Source organism: Serinus canaria, chromosome 4, assembly GCF_022539315.1.
Source record: "Serinus canaria isolate serCan28SL12 chromosome 4, serCan2020, whole genome shotgun sequence".
In the NCBI taxonomy this organism is placed as follows: domain Eukaryota; kingdom Metazoa; phylum Chordata; class Aves; order Passeriformes; family Fringillidae; genus Serinus; species Serinus canaria.
Window position 1 is genome coordinate 23,127,529 of NC_066317.1, and position 16,372 is coordinate 23,143,900.

At 39.2% G+C, this 16,372-nt stretch overlaps 1 protein-coding gene across 2 annotated transcripts in view; it reads left to right on the forward strand.

The window, feature by feature from the left end:
* NFKB1 (nuclear factor kappa B subunit 1) overlaps nucleotides 1–16,372 on the forward strand; it is a 58,004-nt gene that overhangs the window by 15,840 nt on the left and 25,792 nt on the right. The window contains exons 4-7 of one of the 2 annotated variants that reach the window (XM_050973521.1): nucleotides 4,294–4,334; nucleotides 6,675–6,773; nucleotides 13,828–13,976; nucleotides 15,484–15,647. In XM_050973521.1, the coding sequence (XP_050829478.1) occupies nucleotides 4,294–4,334; nucleotides 6,675–6,773; nucleotides 13,828–13,976; nucleotides 15,484–15,647 (453 nt within the window). The remainder of the gene's footprint in view (nucleotides 1–4,293; nucleotides 4,335–6,674; nucleotides 6,774–13,827; nucleotides 13,977–15,483; nucleotides 15,648–16,372) is intronic. The other variant, XM_050973520.1, reaches the window with a different exon arrangement.

Sequence of the window (16,372 nt, forward strand, 5' to 3'; positions counted from 1 at the left end):
GCTCTTGGCATTAAGGTGGTGTGGTTTTAAAACTCTGAAGTGAAAGCAGAGCCATCAGAAGCTGAACTGTATTGCCTGGAGGCTGCTAAAATTAATTTTCTGTTGTTTTTTTAACCTCCTCTGTCCAACTCTCCGTGAAAAATGAGGGAAATTATACAGGGTTATACAGGGAAAAAGAAGGCACTTAAAATTTCTTTTTCATATATTTTTAGAGAGAGATAATGTTAGAGGTTCAAGGAGACCAGACCACCACCAAAAATGAGATGAGTGATTGTTTTCCCTGTTCCACAGAAGTGGCCCTAATCCTCAGGAGTTTGGACTTCCATACAGTTTCTGGTGCTCTTTCTAGATCTCCTATGCTCGTGTTTGGAAGAGTGAACCAAGGGAAGAAGTTAAACAAAGTCTCGTGTGCCATTTGCTTTAAGCATCATGATTTGAACACTGAAGAGCTGGGATTCAAGAGAGTATTCCTGTGCAGGAGAATCCCTGAGGGGTAGGACATGCAAATGCTACAAGAGGCCTTCAGGAAGGATAAGGCACTAGGTCTCCAGTCTGAGCTTTTAGCAGCAAGGTACCACTGCCAGGATGGACACAAGAGAGTTGATGTGGGATTTAACAATGAAAACCTGCAGGCTGTGAGTGTTTCCATCCATGTCCACAGAGAAAAACAGCAATTACAAGGGTGAGATGCCTGTTCTGGAGGCCCATCAGCACAGAGGATGGGAGGGAGGATGCTTGTCCACAGGTTGCTGCTGTCCACAAGTTAAATTGAATGGTTTTAGGTACTCAGAAAGCTATTAGATACAGGACCCCACTAGTCCAGCAGAGTTTCCAGGCTTGCATGGATATCCCACACCTCAGAGACCTCTTTTTTCCTTGACTTTGCTATGGTGGGAAGAAGGAACCAAGGGGGAGCCTCGGATGGGTGCTCCTTTGGAAATGTGTGTGTGTAGGGCGAGGCCTGTCAAGAGGAAGAAAGAATGCAAGTGGTGGGAGTGCCAAGGGGCAGGAGGGCCTCTGACTCAGGCAGGAAGGAAAATGAAGAAACTTGGCAGTTGAAGAAGACGTGGGGAAGTGGGACTGTGACTCAGAGTGGAGTAGGATGCCAGTCGGTCTGTGGCAACTGAGGCGAGAAGACAGAGAAAGAAGCCCTGAAGCATGGCCAGGATGTGGCAAAGCCCCTCCAGGCTGGAGGAATGCCTGTTGCAGCTGCAGTTCTTGGCCAGGTAAAGCACCAGGGGCACTCCTGTCCAAACCTGGCTCTTGTCAGGTGAGAGCAGGGCCTGTGTCAGAGGCAGCTCCCTGACCTTGTCCTTCAGCCTCTCTGTAGGGCACAAGTAGAACATAAGCCATGCATTAGGTGGTGTTCCTTCTCGTGGCTGTTTAGCATTTAAAAGGGGGATGCTCCTTATACAAGAACTTAAAGCAAACACCTTCCAGGCTGGAGCAAAGGATCATCACAAATCTCATCATTTTTAGTTCCTCTTACAAGGTGTTCCTCTTCAGGTTCCTGCTCTTTGTCTGCTGAGACAAAAACAGGCCTGCTGATAGAAACAAAGTATTAAAAACTGCTGTGTGCAAAACATTAAATGTGTTTTCTTTTCCCTGTGGGAAAGGATGAGAAAAAGAAGGAACCACACATAGCCAATGTTAGGCTGTGTAATGTGCCTCTGGGAAGTATTCAGAGTTCAGTGTAAACAGCTATATGAGATCTTTCACTAATAAAATCATTTTTATAATCAAAACAATATGCCATTTATGCCTGGGTGTTTTCTTGAACATTGCTGGTTTATTTTTAAGTAGCATTTCAGATATTATTAAGTGCTTTGCATTAGAATGCCTTCTCTGTACTGTTATTTGTGTCTGGTTCAGATGCTATACCAGAGAATTACTGTTAAAAAGAAAAAAAATGGAAAATCTTTAGTCATGGAACCCAAAGGTAAAAATAAGACCTCAAAAAGCTGTTTTAAGTACATTGCTATGTTATTTGTATAATGTGGCTTAATGATAACAGACATCTAATTTGGCTTTGTATATTTACACTGCATCTTTTTTGCACTTTTCTAGTGCTGGTATATAAAACATGATTTTTTTAATCTGCATATTTGTATGCTTTTTGAAACCTTTTTTTTCCAAGAGGTCAGGATAACCACAGTCCTAAGTTTTCAATTTTCCTGAGTTTTCTCAAGGAAGACCATTTCAGTGGTAGGAAGCATTTTACTTTAGTTTTCCAAAGTGCCAAGATAGTATATATGCCTTTCTTGGGAGTTCGAATTTCCTTATTCTGAGGAAAAGCTGTAACTTGGGTGTGATGTGTCCTGGGGGACTTCTGCAGCCATTTAGCCATTAGATAAGGACACTTCTCTTCTGGCTAACGTTTGAAAGAAAACAATAGTATTTTGTGCTAACCCCACATGTATGTCTTGAAAATGAATTCCTAAGAGGAGAAGAGCCAAAGAACAATTACTTGGCTGATCATGCCCTGGAGGCTCGGTTGAAAGCTGAACTACACACTGTTGTATTTTAGGTGCATTATTTCTGCCAGTGCCCAGAAAATACATGGCTTCTGGATTGTTAAAATATAACTTTTCCGGTGCCTAAAGCATGAGGAGGGTTAGAGGTCTATGAAAAAAGGTCTTAAATTTAAGTGCTGATACATTGCTTAAACCTAACTCAGCTCATCTTGACCCTGTCTGTTACAGACAAAAATTGAAACAAAAGTTAAATATTTCTCTGCATCTTTTAAAGTTCCTGAAATCCAAACTGTTTTTCCTGCTTTGTAATGCAGGATTATGTGTATATGGTCTTTAGGCAATTGTTTTTCTTGACTTCAGGAAGCACTGTTTACTTTTTCAAAGAAAAGTACAGTTGATGGATTTGGGAAATAATTTTATCTTTAAATGTGAAATTGCAGTGACTGATAATATTTGCCATATGACTTTGACATGAAGTTAGGTCAGTTGCTGAGTCAGCTAACTGCTGTAGCAGAATACTAATTTCATCTATTGTATATTTATTCAAACTTCCATGTTGAGAGAAGCTTGTTCGGTAAAGATCTGTGCTTGACTCCTTAGCATTAATACTTTTAACAGAGTAGAACTGATAATACAGAATTCCAACAGGAATATGGCTGGAAAAATATTATGTAAGTATTTCCAGTGAAGCTGTCATTTGGGGTCTACTTTGAAAACAACAGATCTTCTGGCATTGAAATACAAATCATCTTGACTGTTTAGCAAGAGAGGGGGAAGTAATCATAGCTCTTGGAACTGATGTTTTGAGACTCATCAATGGCTTGCATTTCAAGAGCTATTTCACAGCCATCTGCCCAGGAACTTTCCTTCTTGATGTAGATAATCTAAAGTGATCAGAGTTGGAGCTAAGCTTTGACCAGGTGATGAATGCTTAACTCTGGTGGCACTGAATTCTCATTGGATTTAGGGCCTACTCAAAAGCTAAATAAACTGGTGAATTTTGCATGTGGTTTATAGCATGAAGTTAGCCACTGTAGGAGACTGAAAGTTGTTTAATAAAGCCTTCTTCAAAAGACACAAATAGTACCTTAGTAGAACATAATCCTATGTATCAGCACCATGCTCAAGATGGATCTCAGAATAGAGTCTGTATTTGTCGTCAAATTGAATGTATTCAGTGTTTTTAGAGGCCCAGCAGAACACTATATTTAAAAGTGTGTCTGAAATTATTAAAAGAATGTAAATTGTTTAGTCTTCTCAATTCCAGGATTTTTTTTGGAGCAGTTCTGACTGTTTGGGACATGTTGAGACAGCTCGAATTCCTCCTGTATTCCCGTGCCTCAGAGCTTCCCATTGGCTGTCTCTTGACTTGCAAAATCACCTATTCTGTAGGAAGCCCTAGGGCCAAAAGCTGGTGAGTGTAGTCTCTAGAGCCCAAGGGGTTGAAATACAAAAGTTAACCTTAGCTGAAGAAGCCAGGCTGCTGTCAGTGATAAGGGAAGGATCCTGTTCTTATTCACCAGTTCAGGTTTTAACTGGGTGATCAGTTAGGGCTGCGTCCATTTAGGCTCTCTGAGTAAAATTAACTTTTTTGACTTAATCTTTCTCTTCTTATTCCACTGATCTTTAGTTGGGAGTGACAGACTGCCATGTGATTATATAATTTATTGAAATTTAAGTTCTGAAAAGACTTAAATGCTTTCAAAAATTTTATCTCAAGACATTCAAGGACAGAATCTTACCCCTACAACCTATATTTTCATTATAGCAATGGAAATACAATTTCTGTTAATACTTTTCTTTCTTTCTTTTATGTTAGCAGATGGACCATATCTTCAAATCATAGAACAGCCCAAACAGGTAAGAAGAAGACTACATTTTGAAAGTGTCTTAGATAGCTATATTACTACATTCAGCTTTGAATAAACTTATGACTTAAATAAAAAAGAGCACAGAAAGGTCTGAGCTCTCAGAACAAATGTGGCACTTGAACACAAGGAGTTTTAACTCTTAATTTTGTAGTTAAAGCAATTCCATGTTCTGTTTTGTTTATCTCTCTCTGGAAGTGTCATAATACAAAAAACCAACCCTAAGGGTTTTAAAAATATGCCTTGCTAAGTATTGACTCTTCATCTTGGAAGTGGCTGTTAGAGTACTCCAGTATTTGGAAACATAAACTAGTAGATCAAACACAGAAGATTTTTAGGATTTGTTTCATAGTTTTTGAAACACAAGAAGTTAAAAATAAAAACACTTAATTCCCAAGTTACAGGAACTTTTGACTTGTGTTTTGTTGTTGTAAAGAAATGCAGTTGTCCTTTGAGATTCTTTTTGTTATGGTTGTTTGTTTTGAATAATCAAGGAAAAATGAAGATAAGTACTCAAATGAAACTTTTTTTTCTGTTAGATAGCAAACACTGACCTATGCTCCTCTGACAGCAATCATTTCAATGCTCTGGTTAGTTTTCATGTAACTGATGTACAAATAATTGCTGGGTAAAGATTGCCCTGAAGTGTGCCTGGATATTGTTCCCCTTTGGCTGGTGGCACCAGCAATTACCAGGATTCCTCCTGAAGCTGTTAAAGTATGGAGGTGCCTTTCCTGCCTGTCCCAGTGAATTGCATGAAATCCTCCCTTATAGAGCTGTTCAGTAAACAAGGGAAGACAGTGGCTAAAAGCTTTCCCATCCTCCTCTTGGTCTTCTGCAGAAGCGTACTGCAATCCAGCCTTCCTGGCAGGAGGCAGTGGAGAACACTGGTTTCAATCACACACCAAAGACATTTTTGTGCTGGAGCATCCCTCCAGAAATAGGGCTCTTCATCACAGCACTAAGTGAAACAGCAGTGTGCTGTGAACTCTTGGAAGAATATGCTGCATCTTCCTCATTGTTCTAAGTTCATCCCAAATCAGGCCATGCCTTTGCATGGTGGGGCCTGCAGTGCACAGTCCATAAGGAGAAACCATTGCTTCCATGTGTGACTCCTCAGCAAGGGGCTCCTCTCGTGGGGTACCCGTGTGGCAAGCTGGGCAGGGGCTTATAGCAGGGTGGTGAGGGTGATCCATCAGCAGAGTGATGTGTCCTGGCTGCAGAGGGTGATTTGCCTTTTGATCAACTTGATCAACACACAGAACTCTGGGTCACTCAGTTCACCTTAGGAAGGCAATTGGTTAGGTCTGAATAAAAGTCGTAAAAGTTTACATTTGCTTGGTAAACAAGTTCTTAGCCTGAAAAGGCTTTAGTGAGATAGATACTGAAGCTTTTGCTTATGGAGTAATTTTAAGACATGTTGTTCACTTTCAGCTAATACAGACTTAGAGTTCAGAGTGGTCTACTACTAGAAAGAAGCTGAATGGTTCTTGGAAAAGGCTACAACATTAACTGGTGCTATTTGGACACTGGGACCCCTGTATAAGTTGGAGATTTTGCCAGAACTTGTAGGACTGGAGAGTTGATCTGAAAGCAAAATTGAGGACCACATGAAATATATTGTTAAGTAGAGTTAGTTACCAGACACCTTCACTTAAGAGTTACATCTTTCATGCTTTATCGATTGTCATGTAAAATAAAGGTTATATTCAGCAATGGAGTTGATGGAGAGCTGTGTTCTGGACTGGTTTTCAATATCCTGCAGTTCTCTAAAGTATATTCAGATGTCTATTTATAGACATCTGTAGCTGAGATGAAAAACAGCCAGACTCCCCTGAAGTTTTCGTGCTGTTTTTCAATTTCACTCAGAGATACAGCTTTCATATGTTTTTCCCAGAAGGAGGAAGTGTTTCTGTTTCATCCCTGTACTTTCCTTTATGGTACTTTGGACTTCCTTATTATTTGTTTCAATTTTGTCTACTTAGCAGCACTCTTGGGAGAGAGTATCTGCTCTTGCATTCTTTACATGTGAATTTTTTATCCTATTTTAAGAGCATAAATAGTTCTCTGTTTCAAAATATCTTCACTTAACTGAAAGGAAAAGATGAGGTTGCTGCTGTGTGTTAAAGTGAAAACAGAAGAGGTTCTCTAGGGCTGCAGTTCAGTGATGCTTTGTTAACCAGCACACTCAGCATTTCATGGATGAACAATGGTGACTTTTCCATTTGGGTGAGCCTTGTTTGTGGGTGGGTGTGTTCATCTTTGTGTGTGCTATTTTTCTTTTGTCTCTGTTTCTGTACAGCTTTCAAGTTTCTTTTCCTTCATTCCACAGAGGGGATTTCGTTTCCGATACGTTTGTGAAGGGCCTTCGCACGGTGGACTTCCTGGTGCTTCTAGTGAAAAGAACAAAAAGTCATACCCTCAGGTCAAAGTAAGGACATAAAGCATGAATTCTGTGAAGTCAATGCAAGTGTCATCATATGTAGGTGTGCAGGGCCTTATTGCATAGCAACATAAGTTTGTGTGAAGTTGCTCAAGATAGACTACATTTCAATCCCAACCTTCAAATTTGAGTTTGAAAATAAAGTTGTCCTAAGATGTGTGGGTTTGTTTTGGCACTGTTTTTATCTGCCAGCAGCTGAGCAGTAACTTGTCTGCACCTACTACCTCACTACCATTGTGCAGACTAATGGAGCTGTTCCTTAAGGTGCAGTTTAAGCAAGGCTTGGGCTGCTCAGTTGCTCCATTTCCATTGCAAAGCATGAGTCTGCTTAGTTATTCCACTTCACTCTAGGATGCTGCATACTAAGTTTTCCCTTTTTTTTCTGTTCATGTTATCCCTTATTCAATATCTCTAGGGTACTCCATTCTTAGGAACTTAATTCCTTTAAAGTAAATGTAGAACTTCTCATTTTAATAGGAACAGTGTTATGTTCAGGTGTTCTCTGAACTTTTTTGTGGGGTTTTTTTTCCCCTCCAGAAAAAAAAAATTAAAATATGTTAATCAAAGAAATGTTCTATAGAGGCACAGTATGAAGATTAGAAAAGTGATTAATCATTCTGGGACTGGAGTATTGTATTTGCCTATGTTTCTTGCAGCAATTTTTTTTTTCTGTTGAAGTGTGGAAAAGCTACACTGTGTCTTTCCAGTATTCTTTTTAACTTAAATGCAAGCCTTGGTCTTAGTGCATTACATCTTTGAACCGGTGCGCTCCAAATTCTCATGAGGAGCAGGGTTAATGTATTATAATTCTGGTGTCATTTCTTAATGTATTCTAATCTTGGTGTTATTTCTTAATGTATTCTAATTCTGGTGCCTTTGTGGGGAAAGAAGGGGAGGGAAGAGTGGTAAGCAATAAACCTCTGCCTTGGTGTGTGCCACTCCTGGTTGTTCTCCTCAGTGTGTGTGTGGGGTTTGTCTGCAGTTCTTGGGAAAGGCCGGAGTTTGGAACATCTGCATCTCCTAATGAACCAGTATGAGCATAACATGATGGAAAATAATCAGCACTGGCTGAGGTAGCCTAGGCTGATAGTCTTGTGAATTGAGAAGAAGCTGGGAAAGATGATTTCATATAGCCTTGCAAAACTTTTAGGAAAAATTACTAGCCCAGGCAAATTATGTACTTGCTTTTTTCTTTCCTATTTTGACAGTAATGATGAACCAATGAATGACATTTCACTGGAATGTTCAGAAATAAAATAATTTACTTCAGTTGAGCCAGATCTTTGGATTCTGATCCAATCTGCAATGATAATAATACAAGTGATACTTTATGAAGGTGTGGTAGGTCACACAATAGCATTACAAGGAGTTATACGGGAAATGGAATTTCTCCTTGAGTAAACTAGAAAGCAGAATGTTCTTTGGCTTTCTATCAAACCTTCTAATTTCATTGATCATCACTTTTTAATTTCATCTAGAGCTTACACACACACATCCCTTCCCATCCCAGTGTGTGTGCATCTGGGTTTTTTTCCCTAGTACAAATCCCCACATGGCAACACCTGCTGGGAGAGGCTGGCAAGGGAACACAAGTAAATTCCTCAAGGCCATTGCTTGTTAGTGCCTGTTCTTGATTCAAGTGGTGCCAGGAAAGACAGAAGTGTTTCACACCTTTTCCTGTAAGTCTTTTCTGTGTTTTGTCAGAATGTGCTCAGTTTGTCTTAACTGAGCAGAGCACAATGGAAAATTGCAATATTTTTTGTTGTGTTGGGGTTTTTTCCGTTTGGTTTGTTTTTTAAAATTTTTTTTGGGGGGGGGGTTCTTTTTACTCTTGTGACAGTGTTTTCACTATAAAACCTACATTATTTGATCACAGTGCAGTGAAAGGACAGTAGCATGAGCTTTGGCTGTACTGTACAAAAAAGGAGGTTTTGTGACAGGTCTTTAGACCCTTGGCCATGGTGTGGTCAGTGCAGCTCACATTGGGATCTGCTTTGTGAGAGTTTGGCCAACTCTCTCAAAATTAACTAGTAACTACAATAGGATGTCCTGAAAATAGACATCCTCTGTGGGCAAAAAACCATTGCAGTCTCCCTGCTGTGTTTTCATAGGATGATGGATTGGAGGCCAAAACAAAAGCACATTTATGGGTTGTGACCTCTTGCATAATGTGGACTGTTCAATTTCACCCCCCCCCCCGTTTTTTTTTTTTTTTCTTCCCTCCCTACACTGTCACTAACTTGTAACTAAGCTGGAACACATCAAGACATATCTCTCACATAAAGGCTGGAGATTTGAAGACTTTGCTATGTCTCTAAGCAAGGTGTTTTGGTATTTAATTACATGTGTAACCTCTCCCTGTATAGTATATTAGTAGATGGTAGGTCAGGAGTTAATGTTGCAGTTCTGCAATGCCAGTCTTTGCACTTGAAACAAATCTGCCCTGGCCAGCAAGGTGGAATTGGAGTAAAACCTCTTGTTTAATGGAACAGTCCTGACTAATGGAGTCTAAATAACAGTAGATCCCATAATATCAAAATCTAGATCCCATAATATCAAAGATGGGATTAATTTATCTTAATGATTTGTGGAATTATGTTCCTCTGCTTAGCCCCATCTTTGCTAACAGTAATCCTAATATGTAGAAAACATCTTGCATATTCAGAGGATTCTATATAACTTTCATGTTATAATGGAGAGCAGAGAAGTTGTAGATAATAAAAATGTTACAATGAAGTTATGTTTTATGATTGCATCCTAACATTCTTCATTCAAATTTCATTCTCATCCACTTAGTGTAAGTAACACAGTGCTGTAAAATTTTACTGTCTAGAACAGTTGAAACCAAAGCTTATTCATGAACTGCTTATTCATCACTACTATTTTGTCCAGAGGAAAAAGCAATCAGTAGTATAGAAAAAAAAGGATAAACCAGCAAAGTCTAATATTATCACCAGCATACTTAACTATCTAATTTTTTATTTATAATTTGCTTGGGTTTTATATATTTGAAAAAATGTGAAAATTTCCACTGGCCTTACACATTTATCATGTGTGCCCTGATCTTGCATACTGCTGTTAGTGTGGGCAGATCCATGTTTTACACTGAAGTGCTTGATCCACTTTTAGGTGTGACAAGAACTTGCTGAAAACAGCAGAGTGAAGGAAATGTCCTGAATTTTCATCTCCTCGGGGGCAAATCTACATGGGTGGCTGCAGTCTGTAGTTCAGTGCTCTTTGTGAGCTGGATGTAAATGAGCTCCAGCCCTGAGTTCAGAGGTGTGCCTGAGCTAAAGAGCACCATCTCTCTGCACAAGAGTTTGGGCACAGAGCACTTTGGCTTGTGAACTGAAGCTGCACACCAGTTAGGCAGCCCTGAACCCAGGCACGCCAACAGAAATGCCCAGCCAGTCCTGTCCTGGGGCTATCCCAAATCATATCTCAGTTTGGAGACAAGAGTTCTTCTTGAAATCAGGGATTTCAGCACATTTACTTTGTTCAGGAGGAGAATTTATGGAAAATTACTTTGCTGATGTCCCCCTGCCCCCAGTAGGAATTAAATGTAAAGTGATACAGATTGCTGATTACAAGTCCAAAAAAATCACCTAACAACTGAATTAAGGAAAAAACATGAGACAAGAATAAGCAGACTCTTTGGTACAAATCTTTACCCTTCTTAAAAATCTACTGAATCCCATTCAGTGAGATTTGAGCTTTTTACTGGTAAGGCTGATTTAGCTGAATAGGAGGCACTGAATCTCTTTAGAAGCTCTGTATTTTTGCCATTAGAATGACCTCACAGTCAGAGGATCAGATCTTCAGCTGCCATTGGTTTAAATTACTTCACATGGCTTTTTCTTAAGTCTATTAAGTAAGTACTCAGTTACCTACACCATTCGTACCACATCTGAAATAGTTTGTCTTTAATTAGCAACTGAAAAAAGAGATACTGCTCTGTAAAAACAGGCTGTTTAAAAAGAGTGAGTGATGCCTCATCTTTGGAACACTTCTTGTACATGCCATGACTAGGACAGCAGTACTGACTCTCTGAAGGACAGGCAGGGCTGGGGCTGCAGTTCTTTAACAAAGGGATTGGAAGGAGAAATAGGTGCTTTTGTAATGCTGTTGTTGTAGGTTTAACGTGGTCTTTTCCATCATTTGCCCCTGTTGTTGACCAATTGGTTCCTTTTCTTGCCTGTAAAAGTAACTGGGAAAAACATCTTTGAAGTATGAAAATGTTCTTATAAATTTTTTGTAAAGTTTTGGAACCTATAAAAATTGGCTGGGATCTGGATTGCAGGAGGACATGAAATAACTGAAAAAACTTTCTACTCTTGTTTTGAAATTGACTCAATTTCGAGTTCACAGGGTCCTTTTAATCTTTCAGACAAATCTCTCAAACAGAAAGAGCAGATAAATGTAAGCCTGAAGCCTTTTAACTTTATCAGATCAATTGAGTGCTGCTTCAGGTACAGGATGTAATCAAGTATTACAGCTATACTCTGCCTAGGAACTCCTTCTTTTCTTTTTACCCCTCACCTTTAATTTGAAGTTCAGCAGCTATTTTTTGGATAACAGCTCTGATTTTGAGCCATACAGCATCCACATGTTACCTCCCACTCATGCTGAGTCTGTTTTTGTGTCAAAACCATGATCCCTGTTCAGCATTGTAACATACCTTTGACCTTTTCAGGCCTTTGACAGTGTTTCTTAAATTCTTGGGCAAAAGCTGGTAGTTACTTGTATACCTTAGTGCCAGAATTAATTTAAAATTATTCTGAAATTGTGGCATGATTCAGGGACACTGGGAAGTTATTTCAGACTTAATTTGGGGTACATAAGGATATTTAACCACTCAGACTATTTTCCTGGGCACCAAGTTACCCCAAATTACTCAAAATCAAGTAGGAAAGTCTGTCTGTAAGGAATCAAGGTAGAAGATGTTCAGAGACATTCTGTCCCCTTTGCAGCACAGGACATCAGACTGGGTGACAAAAATAGTTCCTTCTTGCCTTATGACCTACATAAGGTATTACGTTTTAGGAGCCCTTTTGTTTTTCCCCTGTGAGGGAGAGACTGCAAAGATCATACTTAGCTGAGTAACAGGGCAGATTGCAATCTGGTTACCACTGCAACTCTGTGCTGAGCTTTCAGGGGCTGGAAAGTCCTTGTCTTGCAGCAGTCCTGCCTCCAGTTTCACTGTGGTTTCTACAGCTGATGGACGATTGTCTTGAACTTTCCTGATGTGACACCAGAACATTGATGTTATTCATAGTGAATAGAGCGCTGCAGATGTGCTGGGAGCTTTGTAGTAGGAAAAGGCTTATTGAGTGAGGGGTAACATGAAAAAAAATTTTTTAAAGCTACCTTTTTGCAAAGTTAATTGTAGCAGTGGTGGTGACATAGTGTAGCACCGAATGCAGTCATTTTTATTTTCAGGTGACTCTGGGAAAGGTACATAAGAATTTTCTCCCTGCTGGTAAATGGCAGAGATAGTCCAGCAGCGATTATCCTGCATCTCTGTACTGTTTCAGTCCAGATTTCAGTGTGGAAACAGGAAGGAAGCATCAGCCCTCTGTCTTGTATTTTAGAGACTGCCACTTGTAAAAGGCACATTACTGCAGTATTATACAGTTAACTAGCAGGAGTGGGGAATGAGAGGGCTTTTGCACACCTGCTCCTCCTGGAACAACTTTTTCATAGTTGGGATTTTTTTTGCTTTCAGCAGTGCATAGGAAGGCAGGGAGGGCACGCATTGTACATATGCAAAGTGTTTCAGCTGTGATGGAATGGGTTCAAGAGAGGGGTTAACTGGAGTGAAGGAAGCTAGCCGGACTTAGTAATGTGGTGAAATGGAGGCAATCCCTCGCTATCAGCATCTTATCAACAATATAACCTTAAATATTCAGTTCATCACTGATTCATCACTTTAATGTTTATCGTGATCCTTTAATGCCTTGGTTGATTAGATCTATATGCTGCTGTAATACAAAGAACTTGGCCCAAGGCAAATTAGAAGAAAAATTAGAGGAGGAGGGGGAAAAGCCCAACATTGATAAAAGGGTTAATTAAGTGAATTGGAAGGGAAGGTAATGTTTGCTTTTTAAAAAGTGGGGTAATTTTATGTTCAGCATAATTTGAAAGTGGTGCATAACCCATAACAGCCTTGGAGTATTACTGCCTTGGAGTGAGGAAAGAAAATAAAGTTCTAAATAATATATGTAAAGCAAATAACTTACCAGTATGGTATGTTATTAGTAATTTTAGATGTGTTTTTGAGGCATTGTTTTTTATTAAAAGCTGTTAAAAATGTGTGGTGATTAGAAACTGTGGCAAGGGGAAAAAAATCTTTGTAGGCTTTCAGAGTTGGGTGTATGAAAGAAAGCACACAGTTTATCACAGTTCTAGTCCAGCAAAATCCTAGGTGGGAATTCATTACATTACTTGTGTACACTTAAGGGGGATATTTACTGGACTGATTAATATGTGTTGATGAAGTACATTGAGCTAACAAAATGCCTATTAAAATAGAATTTATTCACTGTAAAATCTCTACCTGAGGAGTCATTGTAGTGCGGCCAAAATGTTTTATAACAATCATAATGTGTAAAAGTAATTTTTGAAGTCTTTCTGAATTGGGCAAAACAATGCAGAGTTTTTACTTCAATTTTCTATATGCTTCTGAATGGGTAACAATGTTTATTGTGAATTCAATGTACTGATTGAAACTTAAGGAGAGCAATGTGGACTAAATGGCCAGAATGTAAAAGTGAGATTCATGTTTTAAGAAACAGATTAAGCTTTCCTTAAACTTTTTTGGTCACTACTTCTGCTATTTGCATATCAAGTTTAATTGCAAAAGAAACTGATGATCTGGTACAGTTAGTTCACCATTTGTATTTCATGAAGAAATGCATACACATTTCTCCTCTGTAAACTTGATTGTACTTAGCTGACAGAAAATACTCATCTGGGATCATTACTTGTTCCATTTTTAAAAATAGTAAGCAAACCATCCCACTTTCTTCATATTTATTTACAGATCTGCAATTATGTTGGACCTGCAAAAGTAATTGTCCAGTTAGTAACTAATGGGAAGTACGTCCACTTACACGCTCACAGCCTGGTGGGTAAATTCTGCGAAGACGGAGTGTGCACGGTCCTCGCAGGACCCAAGGACATGGTTGTAGGGTAAGTCTGGGAGCTGCTTTGGAAACCTGAGCTCTGGGACAAGCATCTGTACTGTAAAAAGCAATTCAGAAATATTCCTAAGAGGCAGCTCTGTGGAGCACTCCTCTCCACGCTCTGACCTCTGGGTTTTTTTGTATCATAAATAGAAAATTTATTGTGGTTTTTTTTTCACCTTTGTAGAATTTTCCCAAAGTGAGCTAAATAAATTTAAGGAACTAATTTTTTACTTAGAATTTGTATAGTTTTAATCTTTTGGTGTGCGGTCTAAATTTGTATTGTAAGTCCATTCTTTAAAATGCAAGGAGTTTTGATCAGAGAAGGGAGGACTAAAATTAGTGCTATCATTTTGTCACCTCTTTGATCAATATTTTACTTCTATTGAAACCTGTCAGAAATGTAATGGAAAGCGTTAAGAAAATAGGATTAGTAAATTTGAAATTAATGCAGGACGGGTATAACCATGAAAATATTGCATAAGTCAAACTTGTAAAGTTTAAAGCAGAAAGATTGGAGTGAAATTGTAGTCGGCCTGTTCTTGTTTAATTTGAAAGAATAAATGTTTGTATCGGTAAATGGAGCTGAAGCTCCCAACCGTGTTTTGAGGCTTAGATCAGGTTTCATGCTGGCTGTGAGTTTTAGTTCTGTGATCTCAAGAATGTCTTTGTTGGTGAAGATGATGAAGTTTAAAAAGCTGAGAAGGTTGGGAGAGAGAGATTCTTTTAAACTGTAACTTTTGATGTCCAAGCCCAGTGCACTGACTTTACCGCGCACAACAATTTAAATAGCTTTATTTCAAATGCTCCTTTTCATCTTGAAAAGTTTGGCTCATTTTCTAACCTGTCTTGTTTTTCATCAGATGTTTAGAACCAGCTTTCCTGTCCTCACTTGACCCACATGAAAATTGAGTTATTGTCTTGTTTTCATACTTCCAAATCTAATTGATTTTTCAATATGCCAGCAGATTTTTGCAAAAGCACACCTTGTATTTTGGAAATTTTTATTCAAATAGATACCCAAAGTGTCTTGCAGAACGACCAGAGCCTTCCTTAAAACATTTTATTTGTGAAATACTGCACTGTTTTCAGCTTCTTAGCTTGCTCTCCAAGCAACAGATGGAGCATACTCTGAGCAGTTGCTCTGCTTAACAGACACACAGAATGACATATTAATGTCATTGCCAAGACACAGCAGACAAAGTGTGACTACCAGATTTTCCAACATTTTGTAAGTTGCTTTCCCAGAGGAAGTCTGAAACCTGACAGATTACTACTTATGCCACAGGAAAGTGCACCCGAATGTTCTCTGTCATATAATGGTGCACATTTTACATGTTTTGTGATTTTGACTGAATTTTTCTTGATGGAAAATTCTCCCTCAAACACTAATAGGGCCTAAGTAAACCTGTAGAGTCCTTCTGTAGACTTGGTTTGTGTAGCTGCCTCTGGTAAGAGAAAGGCTGCCTGCTGCAGGTCTGGCCTAAAGCATTCCCCCAATCAAAATTTGGCAGGTTTGCAAATCTTGGGATACTTCATGTCACGAAGAAGAAAGTGTTTGAAACTCTGGAAACCCGCATGATAGATGCCTGCAAGAAGGGATACAACCCAGGACTCCTGGTGCATCCAGAACTCAGCTATCTGCAGGCAGAAGGATGCGAAGACAGGCAGCTAACTGGTATGTGAAAATGATGGCCTGGTTTTAGTTGGTCTTTTATTAAAAACATAGATTCCTAGCTGGAACAAGACCTTGTGTAGGACAGCAGCCAATGTCTATGTGCTTTTAAGAGGTGGTACAGTGTTGCCCTCTTTTTAGGGAATCTGAAAGGAGTCTGTTGTCAATGCATGCATGAGAATGGAGAAACTTCCTTCCCCGGCTGCCTGTATCAACCTCTGCACCTGTATTCCATTGCTTTTATGCTGTTGAATAAGCTCTTCAGTAGAGTAATTTTGCATTATTGCAGCAAGACATGATATCTTTAATTAACTTAGAGACTTCCTTTTGAGAACACTGTTTCATTCAGCTGCATTTCACCCATATTGCTGTAAAACCTGTGGTCTGCATTGCTTTCAGGTGCTGTATAGAGGGGACAGCTCTATTTTCATCACTCTTAACACCAGGAATTCTCGTGTCCTTAGGGGGGGGCCTCCATCCTTTTTGCAACCTTTATTAATTGAGAGCAGAAAGTAGTAATTTTCTGTCTGTCTCTTAATTATATAACTTAAGTAAGATCTGATGCACAAACTGCCAGATGAAGCAGTATGATTTGAATAGCTGCTCCACTCTGCTTAGAAAGGGAAAACCCAATGGATGCTAAACGTAAAGGAAGACATTTCCTCCCTATCCATGCCTTTGGCTGTTTGTTTGTTCTCTGTGATTTGTTAAGGATGCCCTACCCTTTG